The 23,967-nt window shown below is 46.6% G+C and overlaps 1 protein-coding gene across 1 annotated transcript in view; it reads left to right on the top strand.

The window, feature by feature from the left end:
• Window positions 1–23,967, top strand: part of Cfap57 (cilia and flagella associated protein 57) — a 67,109-nt gene that overhangs the window by 6,243 nt on the left and 36,899 nt on the right. Inside the window, exons 2-10 of the mRNA XM_041652848.1 lie at window positions 2,556–2,872; window positions 4,440–4,723; window positions 6,952–7,159; window positions 8,406–8,558; window positions 13,088–13,227; window positions 13,944–14,109; window positions 14,669–14,782; window positions 19,106–19,318; window positions 21,282–21,455. Coding sequence (XP_041508782.1) covers window positions 2,556–2,872; window positions 4,440–4,723; window positions 6,952–7,159; window positions 8,406–8,558; window positions 13,088–13,227; window positions 13,944–14,109; window positions 14,669–14,782; window positions 19,106–19,318; window positions 21,282–21,455 — 1,769 coding nt within the window. The remainder of the gene's footprint in view (window positions 1–2,555; window positions 2,873–4,439; window positions 4,724–6,951; window positions 7,160–8,405; window positions 8,559–13,087; window positions 13,228–13,943; window positions 14,110–14,668; window positions 14,783–19,105; window positions 19,319–21,281; window positions 21,456–23,967) is intronic.

Consider the following 23,967-nt stretch of genomic DNA (forward strand, 5'->3'; position numbering starts at 1 on the left):
CAGAGATTAGCTTGCCCGTGCCTCCCAAGTGCTGGACTAAAGGTATTGCACCACCACTGCCCGGCTTGAGAGATCAGAAATTTTTTTTCAAAATCCATTTTTATTATTTCCTTTTTCCTCATGTTCTTTCCTTGCTGGATATTCAGACTCATGTTAAAAACATTATTACCAATGCAATGAAGCCCAGGCATAAGTATCCCAGTAAATATGTATATAAATATGTAACTTTAATATACAAGTGGTGTTAGGAGTCAATGCTAGGCTAGCCAGTTTTGTCTTTGAGAAGTGGGAAGCCTTTTCGAGTCATACTTCTTTTCTTCTTTTAAAAACTGTGTGTGCCTGTGTGAGTGTGCATGAGCCTGCAGAGGCTGGAAGCATACATCAGATCCCCTGGAGCTGAAGTTACAGGCAGTTTGAGCCTCCAAACTCAGGTAGAGGGACTTGAACGCAGGTCCTCTGGAAGAGCAGGAGATGCTCTTAACCTCAGAGCCGTCTCTCCAGACCCTAGACTCTAATTATCCTTTCTCATATTGGGCCCAAGATAGATTGACAACTTAAATGTAAATCAATCAAATTATTAAAATCTAGAAACAAATACATATAATGAAAGTTCAGTGACTTGGAGGGGCCAATTTAAGCAAAAGTCAACAGAGTCTAACTTATTCAGTTTGTACTCCAGCCCCGGTTTCCCACTTCTCCGCAGAGCTCAGAAACCTCGATGTTGTTCATGCCTTCCTCCCAGTCAATCACTGAAGCCTGCTGGTTCCACCTATTAACATTTCCCTTATCCCCCCCCTTTTCCATGTCTGCTCTTCCTGCTGCCTTCATCTAGCATGGTGCTCCCATCACCTCTAGCCCTATGCATCCCCTGCTGACCAGTTCCCCTGCCTTCAGGACTGCCTTCCACACAGCTGCCAGGGAAATCTTCCCACAACGCACGTCTGACCCTTCATGAAGGTTCCCAGTGGCTCCTGTTTGCTCCCAGCGACAGCCTAAGCTTTGTACAGGTGTCTCAGTGACCCAGAGCCTTGATCTTCTCTGACACAGCTGTTTTTCCAGCCGTCCTGCAGAAGTCCCGTGTGCTGGGCAGATGTGCTGCAGGACCACGTGCTCGTCCCTCCTGAGCTTGCTGGAAAGTAGCAGCATGGAGCCCGTCACAGAGGGACTCCCACACAATCCTCTAGTGCAGCTTCCCCTCCCTCCCTCAACCTCCCTGTCTGAGGCCCACATCCACAGGTGACCCATCCCTGTGCACAGTGCCCAGGGCCCACAACACTTTGGGGCCTATGAAAAGATTTGACTTTGCATTAATGTGAGAACAAAATGAATACAGCAATAATGATTATATGATAGTAAATCCAGCCTGAATTATATATTGTCTATGTTAGTATAACCATAAAATATATAATTATATATGTATAGTAAACATATGTGTATATATGATATCGTATGCATATATATAATTATATGTATACTATATAATATATATATTCAATTCTGTTATACTTACTTATTCAATGTGTGTGTGTGTGTGTTCATGCTTGTACACCTGCATGCCATGGCATGTATATAAAGGTCAGAATATAGCTTGTAGGAATTTGTGACTTCCTTCTACCATGTGGGTTCTGGGGATCAAATTTCCATCATCAGCCTTAGCAGCAGCAAGCACTATTACCCATTGAGCCATCTTGCTAGCCCGATTTTTATTGTTTTTAAATTTTTATTTGTAATTATGTATATGGAGTTACAGGTGATAGTGAGCCACCTGATATGGGTGCTGGGAACCTAACTCTGGTCCTGTGGAAAAGTCATCAATCCTGTTTTTATCATTTTTAACGAAGGAAGAGACCCACAAAAGCAGAGTGGCCGCTGTGGCCCTACTGTGTGTCTGGATGAGGTGTTCACACTGAGATTCTCACCACAGCTCTCATTTCCTGCCTGTTACTGCACGGCTGCAAGATGCTGGCTGCTTCCGGCTATCGTCTAAACTCTAGGGAAGAGGGAAAAGAGCTCGCATGTGTCTCTGCTTATCAAGGAAGCACAAAGCTTCATCATAGACTTCCGCATCTGCCTAGCTGCCAGACTGAGGAACTGAGTAGTTAGCATCGGGCCTCAACAGTAGAGTACCAAATGCTGGATTCTCAAGGCGTGGAGGCCGTAGGCTTAGAGCCTATCCCACCCTTGTCGGCCCATCCCTGGTCTCCCCTAGCACCCACACAGTGCTCCAGCAATCCATGTCCTTGGGATCTCCCACCGTCCTGCACCCTCTACTACAGCCATACACTGCTCAGGCTCTTCCTGCCGTGTGCAGCTTTTTCCAGCCTGTCTGGTCCTGACTCAAGAAAGATTCCTTAGCATCTTAACTGACCTAGTGAGGCACCCATCCCGGTCATTTTCACAGTTGCCTACATACGGTTAAACCAAGGGATGGCCAAGGACTGATCTTTGCACGTTTGTACACGTTTCTCCTCTGCCGGTGGTGCCCCTTGTTAAGCCTGTTGGACCTTGATGGAAGCATTGTCTGCCCTCAGTCCCCCTTCTGCCTCCTTTTGCAGGCTCAGACAAGAGTCAGGGCATGCTGGCCTTGTCCATCAGTCCCAATCGGCGATACCTCGCTATCTCTGAGACTGTGCTGGAAAGACCCACCATCACTATTTACGAGCTGTCATCCATCCCTTGCCGGAAGCGCAAAGTCCTGAATAATTTTGACTTCCAAGTTCAAAAGTTTGTCAGCATGGCTTTCTCTCCAGACTCTAAATACCTGCTGACACAGACGTCGCCTCCAGAGTCAAACCTCATCTATTGGCTATGGGAAAAGCAGAAAGTAATGGCCATTATTAGATCTGACGTTCAGAACAACCCCATCTACCAGGTACCCCCGGCATGACTCGTGCCTCGCTTCGTTGTAAAGCAGAAACACCAACTTTGCCCCACAGCACTCATTCCTCCCGTGTGTTTTAACCCTGAGCTTCTCAAGAAGCACAGAAAGCAGAGGTAGTTATTGTCCCATCTTAAGAGGTGAGGGGCCCGAGGCTCTAAGAGGCCAAGTAGCTCATCCCAGACTGCAGAAGTGGTGAGATGCAGGGCCAGGTATTCCCAACTCTGTCATCTTCCTTCTTCCCTATGGCCCAGAACTATGTCCAGCAAGGTCAGACCCAGCTGTGCTGTCTAAAATTAACTCTCCTTGGTTCCGGCCCCTTTGCAGTAGACTTGTGGACAGTCAGGGGATTTCAGGAATGCCATATAAAGTAGTAGATTTGGGTTTTTATTTTGTTTAGGAGGGGTGTTATTTTTAAAACAGGTTGTGACTCCAGAGCTCAGGCTAGCCACGAATTTACAATCTTCCCTGCCTCCCAAGTGCTGGGACTAGAGGTGGATGCCGCCATGCCCAGTGGAAAGGTAGATGTGTAAGAAGCTGTAAGTTATAGTTGTGTAGAGAACAGAATTTTCTATTGTGGTTTCAGGACAGAATGAACACCCACTAGAAAACCAGTAGGTTAACTGCTTGGGCAGTGAGTCCCAGGTTTTATATTCCTGTCCAGTGTCTTGTACACATTTTCACAAGTTCAAGAAGTCTGTACTGTCCATGTGTACAGATAGTAGCTCATCAGAGCCTTGAGCATGCGTCATTCATCTCTCAGAGGTTGACGTGTGGGCCAGGGCACCGCCAGCCAAGCACTCATGCCCCTTCTTAATACAATGATGGTAAGAGTATTGATGGCCAAATCACAAAGACCGGGAGAACCGATTTACCCAGGCCGTAGTGTCCCAGTGATGACCCCTTCTCAGAGCAGAGAGCACCTCCTCTGCAGAAGATCCAGTGAGCATCTACTGGACGTCCCCTACGCACCTACCCCAAGGACACAGACTCGACAGCAATGTACCCCCAAGCTGCTCTCCGTCTAGAGAGGGCAGCAGGTTAACTACTGTTAGCATGTGTTGGGATAAAGACTCCAGCTGAAGGAGATTGATCTGGTGGGATGTGTGCTTTCTTCCCCCAGACAGGCCTCCAGACACCCACTCAACCCCATGAATCTGTTTCCAACTGAACTTCATCCCCTCGTGCTGACCCAGAGTATAGTTCTGCACATACGAGGAGACATGTTAGCGCATGCCTGTAATCACACCGCTCAGGAAGTTGAGACAGGAGGCATATCCTTTTAAGACCAGCTTGGGCTACATAGTGAGTTCAAGGCCAGTCTGGCTACAAAAATGAAAAAGATTGTTCATTCTACTTTTTTTAAAAAAAATTGTTGACTGAAATTCCATCCAGTAGATGTAGCTGTGTATCTTCATCAAATATAATATAAAATTCCATGACTTTGTGTACAAGATATTATGAACTACCTAAAGTGAATGTTAATTGGTAAAGTGGTGAATAATCCCATCAAGAGTTGGTCTATCTTCTTATTTTTCCGGTATCTCCTGACATTTTGCAGGTCAGCATCAACCCCCAGGATAATACTCAAGTTTGTGTCACTGGGAATGGGATATTTAAGCTTCTCCGCTTTGCCGAAGGAACCCTAAAGCAAACCAATTTCCAAAGGGGAGAATCCCCAAACTACCTAGCCCACGCCTGGGTATCTGATGATAAGATCATTGTTGGCACTGACACCGGCAGGCTCTTCCTCTTTGAGTCTGGAGATCCACGCTGGGAGACAAACATAATGGTGAAGGAGCCCACCAGCTCCAGGAGCCTGGAAATCATCCATGAGTCAGAGAGGTAATAGCGCCTTCCACTGGGCTAGTGCCCACCCTCTTGGGCTTCTCCCAAAGCCTCTCACTGAGACCAGAGAGATGTCTCAGCAGTTTAGAGCAGGTACTGGTCTGGCAGAGGACACAGGTGTGGTTCCCAGCACTCACAAGGCGGCTCACAACCATTCCAGGGCATCTGGCGCCCTCTTCTGGTCTCTGAGGGCACCACGCACCCATGCAGTACACTTACAAGCCAGACACCCAATAGACAGAAACTGAGAACAAAGAAATCTTAAGTCACTCACCACCTCTCCACCTTGAAAACCAACTATGCCCATTTCATCCTATTTTAGCATTTGTCTCTATTCAAGCACAAACCCCATCATTATGACCATGGCCTGCCTAAATACAAGTTTTTATTTTTATGCCTATTCTCATTTTATACCGTTCAGAATGACAAATCTTCAAAATTGTAGATTTTTCCAAAAGCATGTTTTCTTTCTTTCTTTATTTATTTATTTATTTATTTATTTTCTTTTTGGTTTGGGTTTTCGAGACAGGGTTTCCCTGTAGCTTTGGAGCCTGTCCAGGAACTAGCTCTTGTAGACCAGGCTGACCTTGGACTCACAGAGGTCCGCCTGCCTCGGCCTCCTGAGTGCTGGGATTAAAGGTGCACACCATCACCACCCAGCCTCAGAACCCTGGTGTTGTGCTAAATGCCCAGCCAGGTACTGGAAACACGGGCCCTCAGGTGATGACAGTTTAATGGGAGGCAACCAGGAACAAAGGGGACAAGGAAGTGGACTAGGACAATCAGACAAAAGGGTGATAACAGGGTACAGGGGAGGGGGGTTGGTTTCATCTGCACCATAACAGCAGTGGCCACATCTCACACGTGGCGGGCTGTGCCGTGGGATGTGACAGACACTGCTGACAAGCCCGTGTGAGTCCTTTTCTTCACGGATTATATCATCATCATCCCAGCTTTTACAGACCAGGGGCCAGAGGCTAAGATCTCAGCACTGCTGTATGACAGGACTAGAATTCCATTTCCCTTCTCTCTGAGCCCAGAGCCCAATATCCCCACCACCTGGCACCCTGTGGGTTCTTCCTCCTCAGTAACTACTGGTCCCCCCATTCCCACAATCCCTCCCTGTGCCAGTTGGCACCTCCTCATTTTATGGCTTGTGAAGGGCTTCCTAAGGAGTTCTTGATGGAATCCCTTTCCCCTTCACTAGGGACCACTTACCTTAGGTAGTTCAGATTATCCCTTCTATACCACAGAACCTTGGAATTTTATAATAACATTTGATGAAGACACAAGTCTACATCTGCGTATGCACAGTATTTTGGTGGGTCCAGGACTCCCCGCACAGAAGCCTCTTAGCTCGGCCCAGGCAGCACCACCTCTCTCCCCTCCTGGAAAGAAATGTCAGGTCTCTTCTCTCTGGGTTCCTTGCATGACCAACACATTTTCTTGTTTCTTGTGTGCTCAGTCAGAGTAAGTCTCTCTGTCTGCCCCCTACCCCAACACACATGCTCACCTGTTCCTGTTTGTCCTGGAGAACCCAACTAAGAGCACTCGGCTTCTGCTCACCTAAAGCAGCGCACCTCTTCAGTTCCTGCCCTCGGAAAGCCTCTATTGCTTGTGGCATGCCTAGCTGCACCTAACAGTCCTTAGCACATGGCCTGAGACTTGAAGCTTCTGGGGGCAAGAACTGTACTGATCTTGTTTACTGTTGTTTCGCGGAGCCCTTATAACTCTAACATTTATGAGCAGGTATAAATATTTATTATATGAGTGAATGGATGAAAAGAGAGACCTGGGTTCAAATCTCAGCTCTGCCGGGCAGTTGTATGATCTTACTATATTCAGTCCCCTGAACCACTTATTTCTAAACAAAAGTTAAGAATCGCCGTCCTCTGTCTAGCAGGCATACTCACTGTGCTGGGTAGAGTTCCCAAGCCAGATAGCAGCATTTGACCCTGGGAAAGAAGATCACTGGGTGGCATCACTCACAAACAAGGATATCCCCCATGCTGCTCTCAGAAGACAAGGTCTCCTTATGTGGCTTCCATACTGAAACTCATGCTGTAAACCAGGCTGGCCTTTGACTCACAGAGATCCACCTGCCTCTGCTTCCCCTGTCCTGGAATGAAATCTGTGTGCCCCCACTCTTCCTTGCCCCCTCCAGAGCTCAATGCTTCTCCCCGGGGTCGCCTCCAATAACGCTCTGTGCTCCTTTCCTCTTCCAGCCTGATCGAGTTCCCACCACCCAGCTCCCCGGTCCCCTCCTTTGAACAGATCGTGGCAACCACTTATGCCCACCACATGTCCATGCCCCAGGTGTTTGCCATCGCCGCCTATTCCAAGGGCTTTGCCTGCTCCGCTGGGCCGGGGAGGGTGCTGCTGTTTGAGAAGGTGGAAGAGAAGGACGTTTACCGAGAGAGCAGGGAAATCCGGGTAAGGAGGACGCAAATGGGGTCCTTGAGGGCGTTGTTCTGCAGCAGCTGTGCTCTGACAGCATTTGCACAGGAAGGACTGGGGAGAGAGAGAGAGAGCCCCACCCTGAGAAACTAGGGGTGGCTACACTGGGTTGGGAAAACCGGATTTAGAAGTAGCACGATCTGGATTTAAGTCCTATGAGAAAATGTGTCAAAGTAATGAAGACAGACTTCCTCTCTGAACCCTGGTATCCCGTAACCTACCCATCATTATATCTATATGTGTTCCATTATTATATAAGCACACTGCCCAGCACACACATTTATGGAATAAACGATACAGAAATGACGTGGACCAGCAAGTTGTTCTTCAGTGACAAAGCCCTGACGGGGGAAGACCAAGAAATGAGGAAATAAAGAGGGTAGGAAAGTTGGAATCAGGGAGTCTTACGCTGATGACTCATGCAAGCAAGCTTATTAAGAAGTGCAAAACAGGCTCTAAGACAGTGGTTCTCAGCCTTCCCAGTGCTGTGGCCCTTCAACACAGTTCCTCATGTTGTGGGGACCCCCAACCATAAAATTATTTCATTGCTACTTCATAACTGTAACTTGGCTACTGTTATAAATTGTAATGTAAATAGCTGATATGCAAATCCAATGGGGTGGCGACCCACAGTTTGAGAACCACTGCTCTAGGAAACTAAGTCCTGGGCAGGCTAGCCTGTCAGCACATTTGGTCACTAACTGATATAGAGAGGGAAAGGAAATCTAATTTTATTTTGTGTCATTGGGAACAACAGCTCCTCTCCAAGCCTACTGGAGGCATCAGTGAACCCTTCTTCTCCTTAACCCTTTGCCCACCCCATATTGTAGAGGGGCCACCGCCTCCCTTCCATGCACTGAAAGTACACACAGGGATGCTGGGTGCCAGGCGAGCCCATGCCCTGGACTTTCAACAGGTGGGTGCTCTCACAGGTTAAACAATATGTGTATGACGGGGATCTCACACTGGGCTGCCTGGCCTGCTCATTCCCACGCATTCGGCTCTCTTACTAGTCAGATGCTAGTTGCTGCAAAAGGAGCACCTGGTGCTATTTAAAACTGATGGAAGCAGAGACTCACCAGTCCTCCCTTCTCCAGACCCAGGAAAGCTCAGGGCAGTGGCTTGGTCAGGAGTCTGTGAATGGAACTCTTGTATCCAGGACATGCTGACAATGTGGGACCGTGACAGAAAGTTACTGATGGCTGTCTTGTGCCTTGACCAGATCCCTACGGACCCACAAAGCAGCGACCCAAGTCAGTCGGACAAACAGGACGTTCTCTGCCTGTGCTTCAGCCCATCAGAAGAAACCTTGATCGCCAGCACCAGCAAGAACCAACTCTATTCCATCACCATGTCCCTGACGGAGATCAGCAAGGTGAGCTTCCTCCAGGGGCATCAGAGTCCCCTTCCAGTCCACACTTGAGATGCCCACCCATCCGAGGCTGCTCACCATGTGTATAGAGTTTCACACAAAGTTGTCTGGTTCATGCACCCTGTTCATCCAAGCAAACAGAAAACCTGAGTGTGCAGAAACGCTCTGGGGGTGGGGGAGGGGGCGGGGGGACGATGTGCAGCCTTGATGTTGCCTATTAAAATCAAATCCCACATGTCCAGCTAGAAGTTGCATTTTTCGAGGAAATTAATCTACTATCATATTTATTCACAGCCCAAAGATGTGTATATAATCTTCATGGTTGGGGTTTTTTGGCTTGTTTTGGAATTGCAAAGGAAACGATCATAAAACACTCCAGACGTCATAACCAAAAAGCACCATGGATGATGAAGCTCACACTGTTCACTGCACACTTCATCAGTAAAATAGCAGTTCAGACTTGTGTCCCCTAAGAGCACGGACTCAAACACATAAAGGGAAGAAAATAGACCACTGTAGCATGAATTCCAATTGGTATTAATAATAAAATCCCAGAGTCAAATATAGGGATTAATGCTGAAGATCAGAGAAGCAGAAGAGACCAGCCACTAGAGAGTTCTTTTACCTCTACCAGTGCTCAGACCGAAGGGGTGATCCTGGCCTCAGACTGCATCTCCAGACTGCATCTGTCTCCTCTGCAGATGGAAACCTCAGACTGCACTGAGCTTCTGTCTCCTCCCGCCTTATATTCCTCTCTCCACCCAGACACATCTCTCCTGTCTCCACCTTCCTAGTGCTGGGATTAAAGAGGTGTGACTCCGGAATACCGAGATTAAAGGTGTGTGCCACCACTGCCTGGTTTCTAGGGGCTTAACTCTGGCACTCTGATCTTCAGGCAAACTTTTTTTGTTTAAAACAAACAAACAAAATAATTACTACAGACCACCTATAATCTCAGCTGACAATTTTAACATATCCTTTTCAGTCATATTTTGGGGGATGTTTTAATTGCTGTTTTTGCTTTTTCTGAGACAGGGACTCATATAGCCCTAGTAGGTAAGAATGGTTTCTGACTTTCCTGCCTCTACCTCTCCCATTCCTACCATTCTGGGGGTCAAACCCAGGATTTTAAGTATATGCTAGGCAAGCACTCTGCCAACTAAGCTGCATCTCTAGCCCAGTGGTGGCTTATAGTAGCCTCACTGGTCAACGTTGAACAAGCAGTACTGTAGATAATTATAGGGGCTATCCATCACCTCAGAAAGAGAACAGCCCATACCATACCCTTGAGCTGGCGCCCTCCACCTTCCCCCCCACCGCAGTCCTAAGCAAGTGCTGATCTATTTTATAGATTATAGATTTGCTTATTCCGGATACTGTATATAAACAAAATCATACAGTATGTGGTCACTGTAGCAAAAGAGTGTCACTAGTTGGGACCAAGTATTCAAACACATGAACCTAAGTATTCAAACCATGAGGTCTGAAAAGAGAAAATATGGGGCTGGAGAGATGGTTCAACGGTTAAGAGAACTGGCTGATCTTCCAGAGGACCTGGGTTCAATTCCTAGCACCCACATGGCAGCTCATAACTGCCTGTAACATTCAGGGGATCCAACACCTTCACACAGATATACATGCAGGTAAAACACAAGTGCATATGAAATAAAAATAAATAAATCTTAAAAAGATAAAATAGTATGAAATAGTCACCATGGAAATTCAAAAAGGAAACGCATTGCAGAGTATAAGCAGACCATCCTAAATCCCCACTGGAGGCTCCTGGCCATGGATTATGAGGGAGACCACCAGTGAGCTTCCTGGGCTAGTCCCGTCATTCCACAGCTACTGGGCCTAGAGGGAGAAAATAATTGCTTCCCTTGTGAAATAAACAAACAAAAAAAAAGGTGTGAGTGTGTTTAAAAGCTAATAAGAATTAGCAGGTAGAAACACTGTTGTCAGCCATACTGGGGGCGAAAGGAGTAACAGAGGCACAGCACCTCTGTCTCAGACAGGAATGCTGAGAGGAGCGGTGTATGTAAATTCATGAGAGGGAAAGCCCCAGAGTGGGTGGGAATTGTCATCTCAGCCTTTGTCTTGGCTTGAGAACAGCCCTAGTGTGTGTTCACCTCCTTCGGTTTTCCACCTATCTCTTCCCTCTGTCGTCAGAGAAAATACCTCCTACCGGACCACACACCCAACACTCATGTGCTAATGGAAATCACATAATAAATGCAGTCTCTTTGGAGAGAAATTTGGCATTGCTTGTTAAGATACTTAAAAACATTCAATGCAGGCTGGGTGTTGGTGGCCCACGCCTTTAATCCCAGCACTTGTGAGTGCAGGCGGGGTCTCTGTGAGTTCAGGGCAGCCTGGCCTACAGAGTTAATTCTAAGACATCCAAGGCTACACAGAAACCCTGCTTCAAAAGCAAACAAACAAAACCAGTCATAGCATTTATCCAGAAGCATCTCTTTTTCCCCCACTTTTTTTTTTAATTTTTCCATTCAAAAATTTGCACTTCCTCCCCTCCTCCCATTCCCCTCCCGCTCCCCACTCCCCCTCCTCCTTCCTCTTTCCTCCTTAAGAGAGGGCAGGGAACCCTGCCCTGTGGGAAGTCCAAGGCCCTCCCCACTACATCCAGGCCAAGGAAGATGTGCATCCAAATAGACTAGGGTCCCAAAAAGCCAGGACATGCAGTAGATACAAGTCCCAGTGCTTTTTTCAATGGCTTCTCAGTCAGCCCCATGGTCAGCCACAATCAGAGAGTCTGGTTTGGTCTCATGCTCATTCAGACCCGGTCCAGCTGGATTTGGTGAGCTCCCATTAGAACAGGCAAACTGCCTCAGTGAGTGGACCAACCCCTCGCGGTCCTGACTTCCTTGCTTCTCTTCTCCCTCTTTCTGTTCTTCAACTGGACCTTGGGAGCTCAGTCCATTGCTCTGATGAGGGTCTCTGTCTATCTACATCCGTCGCCAGACGAAGATTCTATGATGATATTCGAGATAATCATCAGTGTGATAGTGGAACAAGGACAGTTCAGGCACCCTCTGCTCTGCTGCCCAAGGACCTAGCTGGGGACATCCCTGCGCACACCTGGGATCCCCTCCAGAGCCAAGTCTCTTGCCAGCCCTAAAATGGCTCCCTTAATGTGGATATCTTCTTCCCTGCTCCTATATCCGCCCTTTCTCCATCTCCACCCTCCCACTCCCCTAAGCTCTCCCCAGTCTTTCCCTTCACCCTTCTCTCTCCCCCTCTCCCCTTTCCCCAACCCTACCCCCAGAAGCATCTCTTAAGGAAGCAATGAGAGATACACAAGGACTTATATGTAAGGATATTCAGTCTGTAGTGTTACTCTCAAAGCCACGCGAATGTTCCCACAGAATCAAAATGCTTAAAGTCTTAGGACACTAGACTTATGTTGCCATTAAAATAATAAAATTTAAAACTATTTATGTATGTATAGGGGTATTTTGCCTGTATGTATGTCTATATACCATGTGTGTGTCTGTTACTGTAGGAAGAGGGCATTAAATCCCATGGAACTGGAGTTACAGACCACTGCAAGCTACCATGTGGGTGCTGGGACTCAAAGATGGGTCCTCTGGGAGAGCAGCCAGTGATTTTAACAACTGAGCCATCTCTCCAGCCTCAAAAATTATATGTGTGTGTATGTATGTGTAATATTTTAGTAATTGTTCAAAGATTTCAACAAATCTTGATCATATTCACACCCCATTTCTCTCCCCAACTCCTCCCAGATCCTTCCCCTACACCCCCCCCCCATCCTATCCTTTTGTTTGTTTTGTTTTGTTTTGTTTTTCAAGACAGGGTTTCCCTGTGTAGCCCTGGCTGTCCTGGACTAGCTTGGACTAGACCAGGCTGGCCTCAAACTCACAGAGATCTGCCTGCCTCTGCCTCCCAAGTGTTGGAGTCAAAGGCGTGCACCACCACACCCAGCCTGTCCTTATTTTTGTTTTTATTTTTTTAAGAAGAGACTATCTCGAAGTACTTGTTATGATCCTCTGGTTCTTACAATCTTTCTGCCTCCTTTTCTGTGATGGCCCCTGAGCCTTAGATGTGGGGTGTGGGGGTTGTGTTGCAGATGTATAATTGAATGCGGGCACAGCATGGTCAGTTATTCTCTGCCTTTTAACCATTGTGGATTTCTGCAATAGTCTCCGTTGTATGCAAACAAAGAAGATTCTTTGACAGCAGTCAAAGTCAATGAGAGCTGTGTTACCTGTGGGTATAAGGATCAGTATTTAGCATTTAGAATGCAGTTAGAGATTATACTGGTTCAGAGGAAAATGGGCAATAATAGGTTCTCCTATAGGTTCCATGGCCTCACCAGTATTTTAAAATAACAGTATCTTAGGAAAACCACATGTAACATGAAAACAGTTTGCCTTAGCGTGGTTTCTGTTGTGCACAGGCTAACTGAGGTTCCCAGGTACTAATAATTCACGCTGAAGGATATAGGCATCCTTCTGCTCACCCTGCTGAATCTCATTTTCGTGCGGTTTCTCCAGGGAGAGCCTGCCCATTTCGAGTACCTGCTGTACCCGCTGCACTCAGCGTCCATCACTGGCCTCGCTACCTGCATCCGCAAACCCCTCATCGCCACCTGTTCTCTGGATCGTTCCGTCCGCATCTGGAATTACGAATCAAAGTAAGGAGGGAAAGGCTTGCTGCTGTGGTGTGTACAAAATGTCAATCATTAAGCCTGTTTATGCAGAGTGTTTTAATTAGAGAGGTTTACAATTCAACAACTAAAAGCATCCAGCTGGAAAAGCCTTTTATCAAATTAGTCACCTGTCTCCCAATCTCACATGGCTAGAAAATTACTCTCTAGTTTATTAAATGTTTGCTATATGCCAGACACTGCTCTAGACCATAGGAACATAGAGGTAAGCACTCCACATAGCTCACCGTTGTCCATTAATGTCCCTGCCCCCTCTGCTCTTCTGTCCCTTTCCTTTCCCCACTTCCTCTTGCTGCAGGGATCTCTCTAGACCTTTGGCTCCTCCTCTACCTCCTCCTCACTGCCCCAGCCACCCCAGCCCCCTACCAATAATAGGATCTCAAAACCCAGACTGCGCCCAAATTCTGCTTTACTCTTGTGTACAAAGGGCTGCTGGGAGAAATGATTTGTGTAGTCCTTGTAATTCTTGGCTTGTGTGTGTAATTCTGGGCTTGTGTGCGGTATTTTGACTACTTTCCATGTTGGCTGTACTCTGTGCAATTATTATTATCTTTCAGCAACCGGAGCCCAGAAAACAGTCATTGCAAACAATGAAATAGCTCAGATACACAAAAGCAAATAAAGTGGGGACTCGAGAGGGCTAGGAGCTCGGCTCATAACTCAGGAACTGCTCTTTCTCACAGCACCCTGGAGCTATTTAAGGAGTACCAAGAAGAGGCCTACACCATCAGCCTTCACCCGTCGGGGCACTTCATCGTGGTGGGCTTTGCTGACAAACTCCGCCTCATGAACCTGCTCATTGATGATATCCGCCCTTTCAAAGAATATTCTGTCAGAGGGTGCAAGGAGGTAAAGACTGTGGGACCAAAGTCTGTCTGATGGCACTTTGGGGACTTAAGACAGCAGCCGGTGCTCTCTCACCAAACTCGTGAAGTGCACGGTTCTACACCCACCAAAATCATTTTGCTGGACCTAAAGCCTTGTGAGATTCCATCTGTGATCAGGCTGGGCATCTCAATTAAGATTAGAGCAGAAAAGCAATCCCAAGATGAGCGTCCCAGTTGAGAGAGTAAAAGCGGAGACCGGGAGGAGCCGAGGAAACAGTGTCACCAGTGAGATGCAGTTAGAGCCCATCAGCTTTATCTCAGGTGGCTTGAAGAAGCACGACAGTGATGGTAAAGCATCACCTCCCCCTCTCCCCAGTCTGAAGCAGAGCTTCTGCAGACACCCTCAGGCTCGGTGATGGGAGCAGTGTAATGACCAGTAGACAGCAGCGTCAGGATGTTGGTGCTGAGCTACAGGGTCGTTGATGGTGTCTGGAAACAGCCCTTTCCCATCCCCACCCCACCCAGAGTCCCCAGCCTCCTCCACTCAGGTGCTCCCCTGTTTCTGCCCTCCCTCCCTGTAGTGTGCCTTTAGCAACGGAGGTCACCTCTTCGCTGCAGTCAACGGAAATGTGATTCACGTTTTCACTACCACGAGCCTGGAGAACATCACCAACTTGAAAGGGCACACAGGGAAGGTAAGTGAGTGGCCAGGGTAACAAGGGGCACTGAGACATGCACTGTGCTAGCCCAAGGGGACTCCTTTCCTGACAGGGCTCACAAAATACAAATGGCAACTGGTTTAATGCAACAAAAGCCTGTGGGTTGCTGAAGAGGTGGGCTTCACTGAGGCTTTGATGCTTGCAAAGGCTTGGTCCTGGGGGAGTGGGTAGGGATACCTAGACAGAGCTGGTGGTGACAGCCATTGCAGATGAGAATACAAACCCCACAGACAGATGGCAAGGAGTGTCAGAGGCACTGAAGAGTTTGTGGGGATGGGTATCCAGGCTGACACACAGGTGAACTAAGACTGGAGAGGTTTATGGGGCACCTTGTAGATTTTATTCTGTGTCTTCCTTGGTAGCCTTTTATTGAGTCCATTAAATAACTAAGGTTTATCTTTTAGAGGTGAAGACAGGATTAAGATGGAAGAGGAAACTGGCTTCAATGGGTCTAACCATTTTCACCATTTCAATGGCTTTCCCGGGAGCCATTGGGTCAGGAGATTGGCTCCTTACAGAAAAAGGAGGAAAAGCAAATGTTAAAGATAATAGGAGCCAGGTCAACATATATGGAGAGAGGGATAAATCTGTGGTTCACCTGGAATCAGAGGCAGTGCTTTGAGTTAATGACTTTTCAAGCAGGGAGAGGTAGGCAGACCCAGAAAGGGAGGCAGACGCTGGTGTGCTGTGCACGGAAAGGGAACTCAGGTTCTGTACAACTTCTTTCCCATGACAGAAGTGTAATGCATATTAAATCATTTTCGGTATTTTCAATATTACCCTAACCCAAAGATGAGACAAAACGGTCCAAAAGAAGAAAGGATACTGCAGATCTATACCCTTCATGAAGGAACCCTGAAGTCTAGCAGCTTACAGTTGTTACAGATTGTGACCCAGTGGGGTTTTTCCTAGGAATGCAAGGCTGGTTTGACATAGAAGAACAACCAGCCCAATCCACTGTGTTAACAGCTAAAGGAGGAAAACAGCTTCAAAAATAAACACTTTGACCTCAGATATTATTAGACTTAGCTCAGTGAAATGTTCCATATAAGTCCATCCGGTTCTACCCTTTGTTGTGCCGTATGTATTTTATTTGTTTATGTTTAACTTTTTATTGTGTGGGGGGCCATGAGTGTGGTAATCTGAAGAGTCGTTTCTCTCTTCCATCATGTAGGTCCCTGGAATCATATTCAGGTCATCAGAGTTGATAGCAAGCCCATTTACCCTCTAAGCCAACTACTGGCCCTGTATTTTATTTTAAAAAGTCAATCTTGCCAGTCCTGTATCTTATTTCATTACACATCCTATAGTACATTGAGGTGGTTGGCTGTGTAGACCAGGCTGGCCCCAAACTCACAGAGATCCGCCTCCCTTTGTCACTGGAGTGCTGGGATCAAAAGTGCTACCACACCTGGCTTATAATACCCTGTTTTGATTACTACTTTATCTAAATTTATTGTGTATCTTAAAGAAGCTGAAAGAAAAACAGATGAGTATAAGTGCAAAAAATTTTAATATGAACTCTCCATATATTAGAGAGTACAGAAAATGTAACACGCAATCACAGTGCCTCTCAGTGGCTTGTGAAATTACCAATTGTGTTTTCTCTGGTTGTGACATCATCTTGTCATCAGAGATCAACTGCCTTTGGTCTAAAGAACTTCTTTTGGCAGTCTTGAGAGGCAGGTCTTCAGGCAGCCAGTTCTCCAGCTTGTGTTTATCTGGGGATTAACTAATGTATTCTTCATATTTAAATAGAAAGTTAGTTTTGCTGAACATAAAGACAGTGTGTCTTGCTATTCTCCGTGCTTTAGACAACCTCTGTGTCTTCTTCCTTATTTTCTGATAGAAGCCAAATGGTAATCTTGGACTGTTACTAGTGTGGACTAGTTGGCTTTCTCTTAGGTTTTCATGTCATTGGCTTGCAATGTTTTGACTATGGTGTGTCTGGATGTCAATCTCTTTGTGGTGCTCCTACTTGAAATGTACTTTAGCCCTTAAATGCATGTATTCATGTTTTTCAACAAGTTTTGACTGCTTTCAGCATTACATACTCATTTATAATTTTTCCTGATGCTTTTCTCTCTCCTCCTGGTACTCCCAACCCATATTTGCTGGTGTAAATTTGGTCATCCATGGCTCTCTTGGACTCTGTCAGCTTTTCTTAAACATCTCTGCTTTTCAGATTGCAAGTTCTGATCTGTCTTCACGGTCCCCTGCTCTTTGATCTGTCTTCACGGTCCCCTGCTCAGATCTACCGCTGAGCCCCGCCAGCGGCATTTTCACATTGGCAATTATGCTTTTCAACCCCAGGATATCCATTAGAGTTGCTAAAAACGCTCTCCCCCTTTCGTATTGCCAACTTGATGAGACGCGCCATGGCTTCTTTTAACTCCTCAAGCGTGGCTTCTGTACTCCCTTGGACGTGTTTACATCAGCTGCTTCAGAGTCTTTGTCTGCTGGATCCGTCTAAGCACCTTTCAGGATACTTTCTTTTCCTCCTTGCTCGCTTCTGTCATCTTCTTTTGGGGCACAGTATTTTTGAGGGATTTGTTGTTTTGTTTCTTGTGTGTTTCCTAACTTTTTATTGGCTGGCTATTTTAGGCACTATACTGCAGCAATTCTAGATATATATTCCCGGGAGCTGGCGGTGGGCGGGTTAGTTGGTAGGATGACTGACAGCTTATTTGCTCAATGGAGGGACTAATTCCGTAAAGCCTTTTTCCTATGCAGTGTGCGGCCTTTAACGTTCCTGCTTAGATTTCCCTCTTCACTTTTATTTTTTCTTTTTCTTTTTGGATTTTAGCCTTCACTTTGCCTATGGATGGCCTAAGGTACTTATTAATCATAAATTTCCCATAAGCCCACTTAGATTTCCCATAAGCCCACTTAGCTGCTTTAATTTTTAGCCTTAACTACTAGGTTTGTGGGGGGCTTGGAAGCTGCTTTAGGCCATCAGTTTTTTGCCTCATGGTCTGCAAAGATGGGCAGTTTGGATGCACCCTCTCTGGCTCTGCCTGAGAAGGCACAGCCTTAGTCAGGAACATAGTCTTTCATGCTGCCAAGAATGAGCGTGACTTTACATGTTAAGCCTGGATTCTCGGAAGGCGCCCTTGAGTCAAAGGAGCTCACTCTGCAGTGTGTGGTGAGATGTTGTGTGGAAGCCTCTTGTACCAGAGAGACTTCCCCTGACTCAGTGGGTCCTCCAGTAGCTTGGAAAATGCTTTCGTGTTTCCCACATCCTGCTCCCATTGCTGCCCAATGGATGCACCCCACCACAGGCACACAGCCTCGTAACCCCCGACAAATTTTGACCACCTCTTTCCCACGATCTCTCTATTGAAAGTCTGCCACTCTGCTGGTTTTTTCTTGTGTCATAGTTACCAGCTTCCTCTTTGTTCTCTCACCGAGATCTCCATTGTTTCAGATGTGCCCATAATCACAGAGGTCTCCAGATTCTGTTGCAAATAAAGTCAGTCCCCAGTTGCCACCGAGTGCTCTGTCTTAGTGGCTGTCTTTCCCCAATGCAAAGCCCATATCCCACGGTGCCCTGAACCTGCTTTTCCAGCAGTGGCACCCCTACTTTGAGTGGAACCTGCAGGACAGGGGTAGGGTGGCAAGAACCCCTGATCTTCCCCTGGCCCTTATAATGCGGAACCTCCAGCCCTAAGTTCTGATTATTTTTACCAGTTAACTTCTGTCACTGGGGAAACTAGCTGATACCCTCAGTCTGCCATCCTAGAAGTCCATTCTCGGAGCTATTGTTTACAGTTTCCTGTGAATATTTCAAAACTAAAGGGGCTCTCAAAGGGGCCTGGAGAGATGACTTAGCAGCTGAGAGCACTTGTTGCTCTTGCAGAAGACCCAAGTTCACTTCCTAGCACCCACGTGGTGGCTCTCAACCATCTATAACCCCAACTAGTTCCAGGGGATCTGACATCCTCTTCTGGCCTCTGCAGATGCCTGTAATCACGGCCAAACCATGCATTCACATAAGATAAAATGACATCAGAAAGCTAGTACAAGTCCATCTGCATTCTTAGAGTCAAAAGGGAATGGGAGTATATTGTTTTCAGCATCTTACAGAATGTTAACGTGGCCAAGAAGCCATGTTTGTGCTTACAGACAGCCCTCTCCCAAGCCCATTCTGCCTTAGTGTAGTGGAACCCCCCAAGTTAATCTCCTCCATGTGTGTGCGTGTGTATGTGTGTGTGTGTGTGTGTGTGCCCGTGTGTGTGTGTGTGTGTGTGTGTGTGTGTGTGTGCTATTCTCATCCAGGTGTGTCCGTATTCCTTGCAGATTCGTTCACTTGTGTGGAACTTAGATGACAGCAAGCTGATTTCTGCTGGCACGGATGGCGCTGTGTATGAATGGAACCTGTCCACGGGGAAGAGAGAGACAGAATGCGTGCTCAAGTCCTGTAGCTACAACTCTGTTACTGTCTCCCCTGATGCCAAAATTATCTTCGCCGTGGGATCGGACCAGACTCTCAAGGAGATTGCAGATTCTTTGGTGAGTCCGCCCTCCCATCTCGTGCTGCCAGAAGTCAGACTCCGGGACTTCCGCTAGACCCTGTGAGAGAGAGCTCTCTTTCACGGGTCAGTGCCTGCCATGCTCCTTGATCCTCCCGAATGGTTCAAGCTCTGGGTCCCCTTGTCCTTTCCGCTTCCTGTCTGCAACTTCCATTTACCCACACACGTGGAAATCAAGAACTTCTCTAAAACACTCTTAGGCAAACCGCCAAGCCTGACGACAACCTGAGGTGGACCCCAGGGATCCACATGGTGGAAGGGGAGAGCCAGTTCCCACAGGTTGTCCTCTGATATACACACGCCACCACTACCACCACACATGCCACCATCACCACCACACACACACTATTGTGAACATGCATATACACAAATTTAATTAAAATGTAACTTTCAATTACACTGAACTCTCGCCCTTGTTCTGCCCTTAGCTGAGATGAGCTGCTGCGGATGGTTAGCTGCTGTCACCCAGGCTTGTCACTGTGTTCTTTCAAAACCTCCAACCTCCAGATTTTTATATTACCACATTTGGCTCCTGGACATATGGACAGAGAGAATTCAACATGGACCCTTCATACAGACATGGCTTATGCCCTTCTCTGGCCCAGTGACAGCTGATCTCTGGCTTCTTGTGTTTCCCATAGCTTCTGTCATGGGCTGATACCTTGGGTGTGGGAGGAGGCTCATGGCTTCCACAGCAGCAAACAAACCTGAAACAGCTTAGCGCACACAGAGTGACTCTCCTTTGTACTCCCAGGGACCTGATCCTGGTTCTTAAGCAGCCTGTACAAAGCTAGACCAGAATAATGTTTTCCCAGGGTAGGCCTGTGTTCCCTCCCCTTGACATCCCTAGTAGCTGGTGCACTGCCAGAGCGCCCCAACACACACACAATCATAAAAATGTGTGGATTGGTGAGTGGGTGGCTGAATACGCAGTCGTGGGTGAAGGAATGAGCAAGTTCCCTGAGAGCATAGTTTGGACAGTAATAAATGCTTCCTGGATAAATTTATGATTGTCATCCTCTTCACACCCTGAGGTGTGTTGACAGCATTGCAGTCAAGAGCTGAAAGTGGAGTCCGGCTGTCCCTGACCACACCTATGAGCTGAGGCAAGTTACTTCCAGCCTCAGTGACTCATCTTCGCTTGTCGTAAATGTGACTGTCACTTCCTTGGGGCTTCTGCGAAAACCAGATGTTACAGCAGATAAGGATCTAATGCCATGGTGTCGTAGGAGAGTTCTGGCCCTTTCACTTGTATTGTTTCTAACACCCACAACTGGTTATAAGTCAGGGAAAAAAACAGACCTAAAGAGACAACTCAGTGGGTAAGAGCCGTTTTTGTGCAAGCGCGAAGACTTGAGTTGAGGTCCCGACACCCTGGTGTGGCCATGTGTACCTGTACCCCCAGTGCTGGGCAGATGGGGGCAAGACAGAAAGAAAAGGATCATCAGGGTTTCCTGGCCATTTGTCCAGCTCCAGGGTCAGTGAAGAGACCCTGTCTCGAAGGAATACGACAGAGAGTGATAGGATAGGATGCCTGATGTCACATTGCCCTCCATGTACTCATACTGGTATGAACACACACACACACACACACACACATACCGCGTAAGACTTGGGAACTCCAAATGGACATGGTTGCACACACCTTTAATTCCAGCACTTGGGAGGCAGAGGCAGATGGGTCTCTGTGAGGTCAGCCTGGTCTACCTAAGAAGTTCCAGGCTATCTAAGCCTACACAGTGAGATTCTATCTCAAAAAATAAAATAAAATAAAATAAAATAATGATAAAATTAGGAACTCGGAACTGGGAAGGTAGCTCAGTGGTGGAGAGACTACCCGGCATGTGTGAGGCCTGAGTTTCATTCCCACCCCAAAGATGACACTGGGCCACTGGAGACAAATGCTCAGCTCCTCCCACTGAACAGATCCGCCTGTGTTTCAGATCCTCCGCGAGATATCGGCTTTTGACGTCGTCTATACGGCCATCACCGTCTCGCACTCCGGGCGCATGATGTTTGTGGGCACTTCCGTGGGAACTATCCGTGCCATGAAATACCCCCTACCTTTGCAGAAAGAATTCAATGAGTACCAGGCTCATGCTAGTCCCATCACCAAGGTGAGAGGTGGCTCCCCACCAAATCCCAGCCCGGGCTCTGCCTCGCAGACTTTCCTACCCTGGCAACCCCTCAGTGTTGCCTGTTTCTCCTTACTCCTCCTGGCTCTGCTTATCTCTTCATCTGTCACCCATTCACTGGGCACCTCTGGGCTGGATAGTCATACCCATGTCACACCCAAAGATTATTTGACACAAAATTACACCCAGTAATAGACCCTCGGATGGCTGTTGTAGGTGACCTAGCTGGGTTGCTATCTTATTTCCCAGCTGCGGTGAGTTTTACCTACTAATGACGCGCAGATGTCCACTGCTGCAGACAAAAGGAAGTCATACGCCAAGCGATTAGACCTAACCCTGAGAATACGGACATCGATCCTACCCCAGGAACAGTAACCGAGGCATGCTTTTGTGAATAGTCCTGTTCTCTTTTCTTGCTCTAGAACAGAAAGAAGCAGCTTCACCCAGGAGAAGTAGAAGACAGGAAATAATCAAACTGAGAGCTGAAATAAATAAAATAGAAACACAGAAAACAATACAAAGAATCAATGAAACAAAGAGCTTATTCTTTGAGAAAGTCAACAAGATTTACAAACCCTTATCCAAACTAATCAAAAGGCAGAGAGAGACCATCCAAATTAACAAAATCAGAAATGAAAAGGGGGACATAACAACAGATACTGAGGAAATTCAGAGAATCATTAGGTCTTACTACAAAAGCCTGTACTCCACAAAATTGGAAAATGTAAAAGAAATGGACAATTTTTTAGATAGATACCATATACCAAAATTGAATCATCACCATGTGAACAATCTAAATAGACCTATAAGTCACGAGGAAATAGAAGCTGTCGTCAAAAACCACCCAACCAAAAAAAGCCCATGGGCAGATGGTTTTAGTGCAGAATTCAAGCAGGTTTTTTTTTTTTTTTTTTTTGATTTTTCGAGACAGGGTTTCTCCGTAGCTTTTGGTTCCTGTCCTGGAACTAGCTCTTGTAGACCAGGCTGGCCTCGAACTCCCAGAGATCCGCCTGCCTCTGCCTCCCGAGTGCTGGGATTAAAGGTGTGTGCCACCACCGCCCGGCTCAAGCAGGTTTTCTAAGAAGAGCTAATACGTATATTCCTCAATGTGTTCCTCATAATAGAAACAGAAGGGTCATTTTCAAACTCCTTTTATGAGGCTACAGTTACCCTGATACCAAAACTACATGAAGAATCAACCAAGAAAGACATGCAAGATTTTTAATTATGTCCTGAGTTCAATACTGACCTAGTGTCTTAGTTACTTTTCTATGGCTATGATAAAATCCCTTGACCAAGGCAACTTAGAAACAAAAGTGATTAATTTGGCCTGCGGTTTTAAAGGGTTGGAGTCCATAATGGCAGAGAGAAGTGAACAATTGAGGCTGTGTCTTGATCCACAACCACAAGGCAGAGAGCAGTGGTGGGAAAAAGCCTGCTTCCAGTAACACACCTCCTCCAATAAAACCACGCCTCCTAATCCTTCCCAAATAGGTCCACCTGTTGGGCCCGAGTATTCTAATGTATGAGCCTATGGGCACCATTCTCCTTCAGTCCACCACACTCACCTGTCGGTACTACACACACTAGGGAAGGATTCTTCATTATAAAATGACACATTTCTGTACTGAGCCTGGGCACTGGAACCAAAGTAAAGTGCTGTGATTTAGTCCCCTCTTCCCTTCAGATCTACTAAATTTTGTTGTAAGGTCATTTTTATTATAGAAGCAACATATGTTTATGTATGTTTCTGCCAGGCCTTTATAGTAGTATCATCATTCATATTCTGACTCATAGGTATTATACATGTGTCTGGAATGAAGATCATACTCTTTCACAGCCTGCTTCTTAAAACTTTAACATTACTACAAGAATTTTTCTATATAATTGAGTGTTCCTCAAATGCAATGCACCGTAGAGGCTGGAGAAACAGCTCAGCGCTGAAGTCCGTGTGTTGTTCTCGTAGAGTCCTGATGAGCGTTGATTGACAAGGCTCCCCTCTTGTTGACCTTCCTTGCTGAATTGTATGGCTGTGCCTGAGACAGGCTAGCCTTCAGTCTTCCGGGGGTTAACAAGCACAGCAGAAAATTGGAAGTTTAAAAAAGTTAGTCTCCATAGGAGTCAAGAAGCCAGCTCAGCTTTCAGAGACTCTTGTGGGCAGCAACAATGCCAGGAACCCAAAGCCCAGGAAAATAAGATTATTAAAATCAAGTTCACTGAGGCAGGAAAAAAAATCACTGTGTTCCCAAACTCAATTAGGGACTATCTCAGATGATAAGAGACAAATTTCAGGTTGGATGAGACAAAAGCATCCTATAGTCACAACGATAGATCCGTGGTTACCCATGGTTACCTCTACTACATTAGCATAGTGAGAACCTCGCTGAAGCAGAGACTGGAAATGATAATGGATCATGTGTGACGTGCAGAGGCACCAAGAAAAAGAGCACAGGCTTACCTAATGTTCCCTCTCTACTGTGGTGGCACCAAGGCT

The sequence above is a fragment of the Microtus oregoni genome, unplaced genomic scaffold (assembly GCF_018167655.1).
Source record: "Microtus oregoni isolate MIOR12 unplaced genomic scaffold, Mior012 000005F_ref0000423, whole genome shotgun sequence".
Taxonomy (NCBI): Eukaryota; Metazoa; Chordata; class Mammalia; order Rodentia; family Cricetidae; genus Microtus; species Microtus oregoni.